Raw genomic sequence first — 14626 nt, 5'->3', positions numbered from 1 at the left:
TTCATTTTATTCATTTATTTTATTCATTTAATTTTTTTTGTCATTTATTTTATTCATTTAATTTTTTTTTACAAGTTGGGGGGGTTATTTGATAAAATTTTACAGGAAAAAATGCAGAACTTTGGACAGATGGAGACTCATACTTTCCGACACTGGAAGGCTTCACCTTCATCCAACAGGTTCCATTGGAGGAGCGTGTACGAGGGCCAAAGGGAGCCAAAACCATTTCCTCCATTTTTGTCAGCAGCAAACAAGGTAAGAAAAAATGGTGAGTCGCGCAGGTCGGCCAGCATGGGTCCCGAAGGTCGGCTGGCGTGGGTCGCGAAGGTCGGCCGGCGTGGGTCGCGAAGGTCGGCGGGGTTGGGTGCCGAAGGTTGGCCGGTTGGTAAAAATGGGTCCCCGGAAAAAAAGTTTGAAGAACACTGGAGTAAACTGTAGAAACAGGAATGTTTGGTGTAAACTATAGAGAATCTTTTGACTTAGTCCGGCCTCTGAATGATTGGGGGGCAGGAGACGTACATACAATCCTGTGTTTCCATCACTTTAAAGGGGGTGAATCGCATCGTCATGGTGACATAATAATGTGATTATTATGAAATGGCGCTTGGTAACGAACAGAAACTCTCGGCTGCAGAATTATTAAAGATCCATTGGGATTTTTAAAAAATCATCCATTTTCAGGAATTTAAAATTGATGCTAATTGTGTGGAAACATATTACATATAAACGTATGACTTTTTCTTCTCCTTAATATAAACATTCTGAGTTTTGCGAAAATGTATGAATATCTGAATGTCATGTTATTTAGATGGGGATTTTAAATGTTTTCAAGTTTGGTGTTATAGGCTAAGCTCAGAAAGCCAAGTTTCTTTACCCGTTGACTTTACAGAAAGAATTGCGCGGTTTCAACGTTTGTCAAATTCTCGGATCCCTCCTTCCAAACTTCTATGTCACGCCCCCCGAGCCAGCGAGATAAATTCCGGTGTCTCAGTCTGCTCGCAGAGTCTTCAATCAAATTGAGTCGAGGAATTAACTCCAGCTAAAAAGCTGCACATTCCTCTCTTGTTTTGGTGACTTTTCCATCATTACAAGTCGGTTTGCAGAAGATCGTGGCGATACCATGTCCACTGGGTCCGTCAGCGATGTAGAAGACCTCCAGGAAATGGAAGCGTTGGGAACCGAGGAGGAATGCGACGGGATAAAGGAAAAGTCGACCAAGGATTTCTGCACCTCCAATGACAGCAATGAAGACAGCTCCAATTATGAACACGAGTCCCCAAAGAAGGGCAGGGGGGCTTCGGGAAAGAGCCGCAAAGCGGCCTCTAAGAAAGCTTCTCTGAATGGGGTGACCCAGGAAGGGAAACAGGTTCAGCGGAATGCAGCAAATGCCAGAGAGAGGGCCAGGATGAGAGTGCTCAGTAAAGCCTTCTCCAGGCTCAAAACCACTTTACCCTGGGTACCACCAGACACAAAACTCTCCAAGCTTGATACCCTCCGGCTGGCATCAAGTTACATTGCCCATCTGAGACAGATCCTCGCCAACGACAAGTATGAGAATGGTTACATTCACCCAGTGAACCTGGTAGGAGTCCACCTTCTCATACAGCAGCGATTTTTTGATGGGAGTTTTAAAGATCGTATATATGTGTGTATGCATGTGTGTGTGAATGTGTGTATATGTATATGTATGTGTGTGTGTGTATGTATGTGTGTGTATGTTTACGCATTATATGTGTGTATGTATGTGTGCGTTTGTGTGTATGTACGCGTGCGTATGTGTATATATGTGTGTATTTATGTGTATGTATGTCTGTGTGTATGTGTGTGTAAGTATGTGTGCATATATGTGTGTATGCGTGTGTGTGTGTTTGTCTGTGTGTATGTGTGTGTAAGTAAAGTAAATGTGTGCGTAAGTATACATGTTCGGGAGTACATGAACTGGATGTTTCTACGTGTTCGTATGAGTATCTATTGACCAATACATGTACGAGTGTGGGTATGTGAAAAGATTTGCATATATCTATTTGCGTGTGTGTTTGTTGATGTGTCTCTCTTTATATGTGTGCGTTTGTAGATGTGTCTTTATACATATACACATGTGTGTGTGTGTTTGTAGATGTGTCTCTATACATATATGTGTGTGGAGATGTGCCTCTACCTGTAAGTGTGTGGGTTTGTAGATGTGCCCATATACATATATGTGTGTGTGTGTGTGTGTAGTTGTGCAAGGGCTTTTCACAGTAATTTCATTGAAGCCTACTTGTGACAATAGGCGATTATTATTATTATGTGTCTCTCTCTCTATGTGTGTGTGTGTGTCTATATGTGTGTGTTTGTAGATGTGCCTCTATACATGTGTGTAGATGTCTCTCTCTCTCTCTCTCTATATATATATATATATAATGTGTGTGTGTGGTTGTCGATGTGTCTCTATTCATATATGTGTGTGTGTAAACGTATATGCATGGTGATATGAATCGGGTTGCGTAACAGTATGAATGGATGTAAATTCATTAATTGGTGTTATGTCCCAAAAATCAATCCTTGTGCATTTCAGGCTTTGCTGCAGTTTTGTATTTAGAAAACTCAAGTCAGACGTTAATCGAGAAGCAAACAAGGGCTTGGCTTTAACGAGAAAACTCAGAGGCAGCAATAATGCTGATTAACCAACCCAGAAAGTCCGATTTCATTTCAGAGTTAGAGATTAGCGCAAAGCTCGATGGTCAGAAAGAAATAATTTCTCTGAACAGTTACCAGAAGTCGGAACTGGAACAGAAAGGCTCATTATGCTCCGTGGAACGAAGCTGTGACACGTTTAGTGAATGGACTTTTAAAAATCTACGCACAGAATAAAATATATTCCCAAACTGAATTAATTCACGCGCAGAAGTAGGAATTAAATCAAACGAAAATAGCTGTACATTTAAAGTTATCCTATATGGATTTGCTGCAGACATACTGTACGCACATTTCAATTAGATGTAAAATATGTTGACTGGCTGGTGAGGCAGCCTGGAATATATCCTAAAATGGACAGTAGGAACTCCAGAAAGATAGGAGCCGTTTGCACATGCACTTGACAATTGCCCCGCGTGAAAAGAAAATCCAGGTTGCTTCGAATTTGCAATAGTAGCCACATCAGTCGGGTTAAAGAATCGATCTGGCTGATGTTACATTTGAAAGGGTGGGCATGCCTGGTAGACTCTGTCGCGGTGTGAGGCCTATCTGTTTTATTTAATCGTGTCCTGTCTGAACAATAATCTGCTTTGATACTTGCCTCTGGACAACGGTCGCAGCTTTTGCTGGCTGACTTGCCGCTTTGAAACAAAATCAAGGGAAAGTTTGACAAAGAGATCCGCGTGCAGATATTGCGAAACTTTAGGGAGTGCTTGAGGAATAATGGGTCAGACCAGATCTGTTTGATACCTAGCAATGGCCCCAACTTACCCGTTTGACTCATTTTCTGGAGTCACCCTTTCCGATTGTAATTGAGAACAAAGGTGATTTCCCTGGGAGATTTCCGACGAAAGTAACAACTGACAAAGAGTGTGGGCTTTAACTATTCCTCCTCTGTTCGTGGAAGTACAGATGTGCAGTTTCGCGCTTCAAATGGGAAGACTGTTGCAAAGTTCAAGTCACCTTCAAAACTAAAATCTCCCGAAAAATCATTTAAACACATTCCCGTTTATTGAGGAAAATGGGGAGTGGAATTTGTCAGTGTCAGAGAATTTATGAAATTCTTATGAATATCATAATGTATAATAGTCGCCAAATTTTGTGCATATCCATTAAAAAAATGTAATAACAAAGCGTCTTTATTTCCTGATTGCGGACCTCAAGTGATTTGAAAAAAACATTGAACGGTACACACCGATTATCGATAAAGGTTGACACATTGTGCAACTGTATTCATTTGCAATCGACACAATTCCTCCCTCCCCCCGAAAGCGTTTAATATCGATACCTTTTAAATAGATTTTTCACCCGAATTATTTTAGTACATTTTGTGGGAAAATCGGTGGTTTCATTTACGGAATACGTGGTTGAGGACTGACGTTCTTGATGTGTGTTGACACTATCGAAGTGTTAAACCGGACTAGTTGCAATACCGAACGACGTCAATTAAATCGCTTCTTTATGCAGGATCGGTGGCAACAACACACGACAAGCAGAGTCTCTCTGGGGTGGGTTTGTCTGCTCAAATACTTGCAACCGGAAATACAGATTCAGCCTTTTTTTTATTCAGCAGAAGAGGTCACCGATAGTGTATCTCAATATATGAATAACAAAACGATCGGAACCAAGAGAAATACCGCATTTTCCCTTCCTTAAACTGTGGTAGTGATTTGGGAGACACCTTGGAATATGCACAACACTGTAATTTTAACGTCGTTATCTTATTAGATGTTGCTTCTTGCGCAAAGTGTCAACAATTAACACTAAGTTCTCATGCAGTTCCACCCAGTTACTGACCCATTGGTCAGTTCGAAATGGTGACTGATTTCCCTTGGTAGAGGTTTCACCTCTACATTCTGATAAAGGTGCATAAAAGACCATTTCCTTGGGCAGTTTGGCTTGGGCTTAGATATGGAGGTATTTGATCTCTTTGGTTGTTCTGTTGTTTTCATTTGAAACAAAATCGTTCGCGCCGCCGAGATGGTAAATACGCCGCGAGGTGGAAAACGCAGGCAGCACCGATTTCTGTTTTCACTCAACAAACACTACCCAACGCTGTCTTTCCTTTTCTCTTGTATTTCAGACGTGGCCGTTTATGGTGGCGGGGAAACCGGAGAATGAGCTCAAGGAGGTCGTTAACACGGGTCGTTTGTGTGGGACCACAGCGTCGTGACCAAAACCGAAATAACCGTTCAACACACCGCGGAGGGCCGAGGAGAAACAGCAAAGGACAAAGATTGAGCGGAAGAGAGACGGCCGGAGCCCTGACTGTACCTCAACCTGGGCTCCATCACCAGAGAGTGTTCTTCCACACCTATCATGTCCAGAGTGTTCCAGTACTTTGCTGGTCAAAGTGCCAAAGGGATATTTTTTACGCCTTCATTTATAATTGTGACAGACTTTAATGTTGTCCAAATTGATAATGTAAGTATGTTGAATTTTCAGAGCTGACTTCGATAGTCAACTGCTGTGTAAGAAAGCAACATATAAAAGATATATATTTTGTTTAACCGCAGGTCTTTTCACATCATGTAAATAAAAGTTGGCTTTATATTTAAACGCCTGTAGCCGTGTGGGTATATATTATACTCGTTCTCAGGTCAGGATGTGTACTCACATGTTTGCCCTGATTGATTATCTCTAACAGTCTCTTTCCACCAGATCCTAAACCTCGACAATGGACGCAACCAAGTGACAACACGAATGATTTGTTTACTTCTTCCACTAAAATGGATAAGCAAGAGATATCACATGTTATTGAGTCAGGCCTCAAAGAAAACAAACATCTCGGCTAGCTCTGCATCCTGGGAGTTTAGGCACGCACAACTGCTGACCCAGTGTAGAAGAAGAAGAGGTATTGAATTAAAAATACGCCAGGAAACAATTTAAGGCATAATATCGCTTCGGTGACAAAGGAGCACTTTATAGATCTCGGTTTGAAGTGGAAGGCGGTTCTTACTGTAACAAACTAGGTTCTACAGAACAATGGTGTAAGCGGTCACTCTGCTTGGAGACTTCACTGGTTTCTGGCAGAGATTAAATTGTATTTGGTTAGTTTCTGATTCTGATATACTCGGTGCCCCATAAGTTAGATTTCTCCTATCTAGTAATTGGCCAACCCACGCGGGTTGGGAGAGCTCCCGGAGTTAATCGCCAGTCTGTGGTGATGGTTGATCTTCGTCAGGTTGGCTAAAGGGTTTAAGGGACAGGGATACATGATTCAGATTGCTATTCGGTAACTGAGCCCAGCTGTTAGTCCCGGCATAGGAATTTTGCCCAAGTACAGGATCAGGGCTCAACTGTGACTCCTATCCCACCTCCCATCACCAGCCACTCATTCCCATCCGACAGCTACTGAGGCAAAGGTGCGAGACAGAATCTACGTTTGTGCGAATTTCCATTGAAATTGAATATTTTTGGCACTATAACTTTTGGCATAGGGATCCAAATTGCAAATATTACGTCCTTGTCCAAAAACGGTTGGAAGGATAGCCCCAGCAATTATGGGTCAGTCAGTTTAACCTCAGTAGTGGGCAAGTTTCGAGAAACAGTTATTCAGGATGGAATTAGTACTCAAATGAAAAACAAAATGTGGGTTTATTAGGAAGAGCCAGCATGGATTTCTAAAGGGGAGATCATGGGTTCAACTGAGAGTTTTGTGAGGAGGTAACAGAAAGGGTCGATGAGGGTAATGCTGTTGATGTGGTGTACATGGACTTTCAGAAGGCATTCGATACAGTGCCACAAAACAGACTTGTGAGAAAACGTGAGAGCAATAGAAACAATGTGCCGGGGGTACTGGGAATAGGCAGGGGAATGGCACCTAGTCATGATGGCCATTTGGAGAGTTGATGCAGACACGATGGGTCAAATGGCCTCCTGCACTGTAACAATTCCGTGAAGGTGAAATGCAGTTTAACCCCGCATTTAGTGCAAGGTGCCATTTTGCTCAAGCATGAACTAGGTTTGATCGCCCGGTGGATGGTTAAAACGGTGGACTGTCACTGAAATTATCTGCCAGCACTTATTCAGGAGGCCTAAAAACATTTGCGTAGCTAGCGCTTCAGCTGAAGTCCTCAACTAGCAGCAGCAGCTGTCCAGAAGTAAACATGGCGTTGATGTTGATTCAAGTGCTACTTAAAAGGATACTCACCACTTCAATGGATATTCACCACTTCATGTTCGCAGCTGCTGAGACTACGATGGGGGCCTCTAAAACACATCCGGAGACTGTTTCGAGACACTCTGTTAAAACATCATGGACACCCAAACAACATGGAAATTCTCTGAATGCTCCGCCAAAGAGGAGTGAGTGTCCTGCTGCTCAACCGTATAGGAGTCCCCAGGAGAGCATGAGTGCTTGTTTGGTTGCATCTGGACGTGCCCTTGGTCTGGATGTTGAATGGGGGGAGGAAATGATCAGTGCAGTATCAGGAGAGAGGGGCAGGAGGGCGTGGAGGACATGATCTGCCACTCAGACCTCCAGTGTTGTCCCCAATACCTTGCGCGTCCGCTCCTTTGGTTCCGAGGCCAGTTTGAAAGTTGGGGTGTCAGACCAAGAACACTTCACACCTTCAGGAGAATTGGATACAAAGAACTCGCGGGTATAGTGCCACGAAAAGTGATTCCAATCAGCAATTGAGTGCAGGATTTTGATCAGCACTTGCAAGAAAATTGTCTCCTAAAATAAGAGTTTAAGACAGGCATTTTTTCTTATCAGAACAACCATTTAATGGTTGTTGATTCAAAGTATTCAGGGGTTAATTTAATTGAGCGTTTAGAGAGTAAAAAGCCTTTCCAATGTTGTTGTTTGGAGAATAATTTTCACCTTTGATGACAAAAAAGGCAATACAACTTTTTAACCTTTAAACTGTTGATGGTTCCAAGACTCTCCCTCCTTGGCAAAGTATTGTTTCAATTTCATTTCCAGCATCATGAAGCTTTAAAAAAGTAACAGATTGCTCCGCTATAAGGAGAACTTTATTTCATTTTTCTCTCATCTTTCCTATTTGTTGTAAAAACATTTGCCATTTGAATTTCTGCTTTAAAATATTACTTACTGATGCTGTATTTTTGACTTAATGTTGAGTTTAAAATCGAAATGTCTGCCTTCTCCTGTGCCATCCTGCGTGCTCTGTTTTTGAGCTTCAGTTTGTTCCTGATTTGCTGCAATCCCAATCTAAGTCAGTCAATCAAGAGGCTGATTGCTTCCTCTGTTCTCTCAATGGGACGACCAGAACAACGTCTCAGTTCTTTGCTGGCTTTCCTGCTCTAAGTGCAACACACCCTGATGCAATAACTGGTTGGCAGCCCAGCAGAGTCAATATACCAAAATAATTTATCTCATTACTAAGCATTCCTAGAGCTAAATCTGTTTTTATTTGGGCTATTCTTGAAGCCACAATTCTCTGAAGTTTGTAATTGCCTTTTTGTCCTCATCATATATGCTGTTTTTGTCCAATCTCATTAATGTATGTAAGGATGCAAGAATACTGAAATAACCTTGCCCTGTCGTATTCCACAGATTTCATTTTCCCAATTACAATTTCCCAATACCCCAGATAATTGATCATTTATGTATAGCTCTCAACCAATGAAGGTTTCTGCTTATTGTGGGAGTGAGACTTTCTATAAAACTGGCAAATAAGTTGCTTTTAACCATTTGCTAGTTTGCCCACTGCAACTGGTTATCTCAGGGGTACGTTGATTGAAAAGGGATGAAGAAGAGTTATGAATCTATGCCTGTTTAGTCAATTTTATTGTTATTAATCAGCAATTTATCTTGTTTTGTCTTTTTTATAAACTTACAGTACCCAATTCATTTTTTCCAATTAAGGGGCAATTTTAGCGTGGCCAATCCTGCACATCTTCTGGGTTGTGGGGGCGAAACCCATGCAAACACAGGGAGAATGTGCAAACTCCACATGGATAGTGACCCAGAGCCGGGATCAACCCTAGGACCTTGGCACCGTGAGGCTGCAGTGCTAACCCACTGCGCCACCGTGCTGCCTTGTTTTATTTAAAAGTGTTCCGCAATGTAACATTAGCTGTTTTTCTTGGAGTCTGTTTCCCACATTTACTCCTATTTCACTGCTCCATTGAAGCTTGTTAATCTTGTGGTCAGTCAAAGTTTCACAAATCACCTACCCACATTGGCATTATTGCAGTTTTCAACATTTTAATGATCTGTGTCACGTGCCCCTCTCGATCTTCTTTACTCAAGAGAAAACAATTGAATTTCCGTAACATAAAGTGTCATTATATTGACATTTCTGTATTGCTGCAAATCACTTTCTACTTTGTAGCAAAATCATAGTGACTGTATGACTTAAAAACCTAGAGTGTAAAAACCCCTCCCTCCTCATACACGTCTTGTGTTCAGTGTGTGTGCAGTTTGAGTCCAATATGGTGCCCAGTTGCATTTAAAAAGTACTTGGGGATCCATTCAATCGCCTGGGCACTTTGTACACTTAGACGGAATTTTTTTTAAGAATGATTCATAAAAAAGGCACTTGTGCAAATGTTCTCAAAAATCTTATAAACAAATCTAGGTGGCAAGATTCCAATTGGCCGTCAAGCAATTTGATTAGGCCTTAGTGGCTGCAAATCACACTCTTGCACTGAATGATATCAGATACAACAGAATGTATTCATCCTTTTGAGTTTTAATTGTTGGAATCATTCTTGTCAGTCGTAACCATTTATGTTTGCAAAATTGTTGCCACATTTATTTACACAGCAGCAGTCACTGCACATCAGTGAAGTGCTTTGGGACATTTCGCTATGGCATAATAAAGTGTATGGATGAAGTCTTACACGTCTTTATCAGTACACTCCAATCAGAAAATTATACCAAATTAAAATCTATTTTAAAGTGAGGATGGATGAAGTCCAAAGATGTTAGGTATTGCATGCTAAAATTGCCACTTCGTGTCCAGAGATATGACGGTTAGGTGGGGTTACTGGGGTCGGAGAGGTGGGGTGGAGTCGAGGCGGGTTCTCTTTCAGAGGGTCGGTGCAAACTCGCTGGTCATCGAGGGATTCTATGATTCATTGTAAATAGTTCTGATCAGGGTGCATTGCATGAAATTTGGATTTCCTTGGATGATGAAGCTCACAGAGAAGCCAGGAGTAAACTTAATATAATGAAAAATATGTCACAATGAGATGTATTGTGCAGTCATCACTTTTAGAAAAGGCTTACAAGGTCTATCCTGAAGACATGTCAAATGCAACAAAACCAAGAACATCCTTAAGGACTTCTAGTACCCATTTTCTCAGTTAAATATTCATAAATTTAATCAGTAAGTAAGTAGTCCCAGATGAACATAGGCTATTTTCCCCTTTGAGGGGGAGAGCTGATTTAACCTGACGATCACCACACCTCAGGTCAGGGGCAAGGCTGAGAAGGCATCTTTAACCCTCTCAGCTGGTACAGGAATTGAACCTGCACTGTTGGCTTTATCACAAACCAGCTGTCCAGCCAACTGAGCTAAACTGGCTCCCTTTTCTCTCCATAGATGCTGTCAGACCTGCTGAGATTGTCCAGCATTTTCTGTTTTTGTTTCAGATACCAGCATCCGCAGTAATTTGCTTTTATCATAATGAAAACAGGAAGTGCTGGAAAAACTCAGGGCGTCTGGCAGCAGCTGTGGAGAAAGAAATGGAGCTAACGCTTTGAGTCCAATATGAGTCTTCTTTGGAGCATGTTGAACTTGAAATGTTAACCTTGTTTCTCTCTCCACAGAAGCTGCCAAGCATGCTGAGCTTTCCCAGCACTTTCTGTTTTTATTTCAGATCTCCAACAACTGCAGTATTTTGCTTTTATTGCATGCAAGTAATATCCAGTTAATAGAATGTTCACTTTCTATTTTTTAATTTTATTTGCATTTTAGTTCTGAGTGAGCTTTTCCACATGCTCCATTAATTCTAAACATTCTTTGCTTACTTACTTTGGGTCATTTGCATACGTTTCTGATCTGTTCCCAGGCTAGTACCACAGATTTCTTTTTCTTTTGACAGAATGCATCAGGAGCTTTGCAGGTTTGTCTTATTCTTCAAACCTTTGTGCACTGTTTCTTTGCACCTTTTGCTCAGCACCGCCCTGCTTGATGTGGCTACAATTGGAATCTAAGTGTAAAAGGAATTGAAAGGTCAAGTCGATTCACTAATTTCCAGCACTACAGAGTCCCTTACTATGGTTTATGCTCTCAGTGGATAGATGATGTGGAAATTACACTCCAACTCAACATGTTTTATTCTGTCATTTATTAGTCATCCATACGTTGTGTGCCAATCTTGATTGCTGTATGTTCTCAAAGAGGAACTTGTGATTTTAATTATTTTGCGGCATGAATTTATGAAATTACTTTTTTTCCAGATATTCTGGCTTTAGAATAAAGATATAAAAATGACCATACCCACGGTGGACATCATTGTGTAAGAATTAATCTACCTTTGTCTGTGGTTATATTCTGGTGATCAGTCTGGGATTATGTCTCATTTTACTGCAAATCTGTCAACCCTCATTCTCATTTGTCCATTCTCACACAGTGTCTTATTGGGAGTGCCAATGCACGGTATTGTTTTTCAGAGGGAAAAGAGGGAAAAGGTGACAAATTCCTATCCACTCTGCCACAATCAGGTCTTCTGTTGACTGGCTATGGATCTGTATTGAGGTTAATGCCATTGATGAGTATGTGACCTGCCATCTTGCTAATGAAAGATATATAGGGATGACATTTTAGCTCTTACAAAAGTAACAAATATGTTTTTATTTAAAACCCATAACATTTTTGAATATTTATATAAACACTGTTATAAACTACAAGTCATACACAGTGATGCCATCCTATCCAAAATAAATTGTAGCATAAACAAATCTCGAAATGTATAACAGCAACAATTTACAATAAGCTTCTCATACAGCAGTACCCAAGTTCAAAATGGGTTTGTAAGTGAACTACTGAAACTTAATCATTTTGAAGTAGGGGAGAGTTTGCTTAAAACAGAACAAAATATTTTTAAATATTAAAATAACCACAACCATTTAAAAAACAAACTTCTAATCTTTAAATGGCATTTTGTTTCTTTACAATCAGGAGAAGCCATAACAACAAGAAATCCATTTGCAACCAGATCCCTTAAGTTAATTCTGTGAAGTAAATCTTTACAGTAAAACAAATCGTCTGCTCTATAACTCTTCTCCTTATAAGTTATGCACCATGTTAAAGAAATATGCTATTAAAATAATGTTGATCAGTTACACTTTTCAGAACTCTTTCAAAGTGTCTTTGGTGTATTTGTAAATGAATTGATTTAGCGTCCTATATCGCAAATTACATTAAAAATGTATCATTAACATACACGAAACATACACAGTAAGTCTTTACACTGCTGGATAGCAGCTGTAGATTTGTTTGCACATTGCTTTTCAATTTTGAAAGTTATGAGTAGCACTGGACATTGTGAAATCAGGCAATGTGTGATCTGAATAGAACTGATAATCAGATCCTATTGTCACAGTTTCATGCTGTACACAATGAGACTGTTCCAGCAATCATGACAGTGTGAATGAACATATTTTATTTCTGATGTACAAGATGCGGGGTTGGTTTAGCACAGGTCTAAAGAGCTGGCTTTTAAAGCCGAGCAAAGCAGGCCAGCAGCACGGTACATTTCCTGTACCAGCCTCCCCGAACAGGCGCCGGAATGTGGCGACTAGGGGCTTTTCACAGTAACTTCATTTGAAGCCTACTTGTGACAATAATCTATTTTCATTTTCATTTTCAAAAGGCAGGGAGTAACAAATTGCAAAATGGCATATATGTCTGGGAGAACAGCCTTTCTCAACAGTTGATATGGATTTGGTTGGCAATTTGATTTTTTGTATTTTCCCTTGGTCCAATGATCACTCTGATAGATGGTCACACGTCAGCAGTTCACTATTTATTCTTACATACTGAGGTACCCTTTGGCTAACGTTTATATTTTGGATGCATTTTGAATGGGTGGGGAAGAGACTGGGAAGCTAGTAGTTTGTATCTTTCCCCTTTATTATGACTTTTTTGTTAGCTTGTTTTTAAGCTATGTAGGTAGGCAACATTCAATGTCGTTTTAAGTAGTGCAAAATTTTTAAAAAGAGTAATAATGCCTTAGCTGATCAGCAAAGTTTTGCTCTTTCATTGGGAAAGCAGGTCATAGATTTCAGTGCAATGACAGTTTATGTACAGTAAAAGTCAAGCTTGCAAGGCATTCTTCAGCTCCGCTTACTTCCTTTATACGAGCCACACACGATATATCATCCAGAGATGTGGCAAGCATCTACATCATCCTGGCCAGACCACCACTGAGAAAATAAACTTGGAAGCATTCTCCCAGCACAGCTGCATGGCTGCTCCAGATCTGCAAAAAGTTGCATTGTAGGAGGATAGTCATTAAAGGGATAGAAAACAAGTTCCCATGGATTTTGGGATCAAGCTAATTCTACAGCTGGATATGTGCCTGGAAATTCACTGGGTTGTCCGGATGCAAAATTTATCTTAAATTTTAATTTATGTTATTAAAATGAACTGCAATGCCAGAAACATATTGAAATATTTTAACTCTAGTCCAGTGTCATTAAACTCTCATCAAAGGTCCATAGTCAGAAGGGTAAAGCCCATTCTAATCAGGACAGATTGTAATGTTTTCTGACTTGCCCAATAGATAGGGCAAGAGGGAAAGGCTGCATTGCCAGATAAACACATGGCCCAACAGTATAGTAATATTGATATGTGAAGAACTATTAAATTGGTAATATAACGTTTTGTTTGGGGAATTTGTAAATGGTGAATTCCTGGCCTTTGCTGACGAATCGGCTGATATATGAATTGGAAGCACTGGCGCACCCTAGAGGATGGAGAGAGAAATGCAGTACTTCTGCACAGCTCAGAAATGGCAGAGGATCTGCTTTGATTTGGAGACTTGTTCGTAGGAAATCTACTCTCTGTCCTATTTGGGAAAAAGTGCCTGGGTAGGGAAGGATGTAAGAGAAACTAAGAAAAAAAATTAATGAAAGTCTCCATCTGGATTATGTTATTGTTACCTATGTGGTTGAAAGGGTGCATATTCTCAAAGTTGTTTGGAAAGAAGAGAACTTAATAATATTTTAACTGTTAGAGATAAAAATAGCAAGTAAAGTGATTTTTAATCATTTAACAGATAATTGTTAAGGCTGATCAAGGTAACATAAATGGTGATTAATTCTAAATGTCAACATAATCAATTGCTTATCTAATCATGAACTGGCACTGAATGGAGTATACTGCAAAGGGAATGTCATCATTCACCCATCAATGTTTTATTTGTTTATATATTTTTGATTCTTAGATTATTCTCACATTGTGCCAATACTGGTGTTTGGGGTCAGCCATATAGATTGTGGAGACTTTCTGGTCACGTCCTGTCCTGTGCTCCAATGTTGCTGCATGAATTTCATGAAATAGTAATTTTCTCAATCACTCATCCAACTTAGTGAATCTGACTGGATGCTCTAGGATAAGAAAGGATAGAGGCCATAGTTCAGTGCAGCGAGGCAACCAAATAGTTGGAAATTGTCCTGTGTCAATAGGTTAGACTTTGCGAGGCAACTTGAACATCTTGAGTTACGGACAATGCTAGAGAATCTGTGCACCACTGTACTCGGTATCATTATGCCTCTTGCATTACATCTCTCACCTCGTTCTCATTATACCCTGCAATTTTCTTCTTTGGCAATCACTCAGTAATGAGTATGCTTGTCCACCTAAGAAACTTTATGTTACTGGCCACAGTTGCTGTGGGGCTTTGACTGGCTGATGAGTCCGATCCTAGAGGCGCATCTTCGCCCACACACTTAGGCAGCTGTTTTCGAGAGGTGGGGTCAGTCCTTGGACTGTAGATCGCTTGTATTTCTTTCTTAGGCTCCTTT

At 40.5% G+C, this 14626-nt stretch overlaps 1 protein-coding gene across 1 annotated transcript; it reads left to right on the top strand.

The window, feature by feature from the left end:
- Nucleotides 1-1002: 1002 nt before the first annotated feature.
- tcf21 (transcription factor 21) lies at nucleotides 1003-5235 on the top strand. Its single transcript, XM_038799377.1, has 2 exons — nucleotides 1003-1582; nucleotides 4760-5235. Exons 1-2 carry the CDS (start codon nucleotides 1121-1123, stop codon nucleotides 4847-4849), a joined length of 552 nt encoding a protein of 183 aa, XP_038655305.1. The 5' UTR covers nucleotides 1003-1120; the 3' UTR covers nucleotides 4850-5235.
- Nucleotides 5236-14626: the final 9391 nt, after the last annotated feature.

Source organism: Scyliorhinus canicula, chromosome 6, assembly GCF_902713615.1.
Source record: "Scyliorhinus canicula chromosome 6, sScyCan1.1, whole genome shotgun sequence".
NCBI classification, from domain to species: Eukaryota; Metazoa; Chordata; class Chondrichthyes; order Carcharhiniformes; family Scyliorhinidae; genus Scyliorhinus; species Scyliorhinus canicula.
This window is presented reverse-complemented; position numbering and strand designations above follow the sequence as displayed.

What these genes read in the sequence shown, in the direction of transcription:
- tcf21 (XM_038799377.1), top strand. Translation starts at nt 1,121, where the DNA reads ATGTCCACTGGGTCCGTCAGCGATGTAGAAGACCTCCAGGAAATGGAA. An exon ending in ACATTCACCCAGTGAACCTG is followed by an intron (nt 1,583 to 4,759) that starts GTAGGAGTCCAC and finishes CTTGTATTTCAG; the next exon opens with ACGTGGCCGTTTATGGTGGC.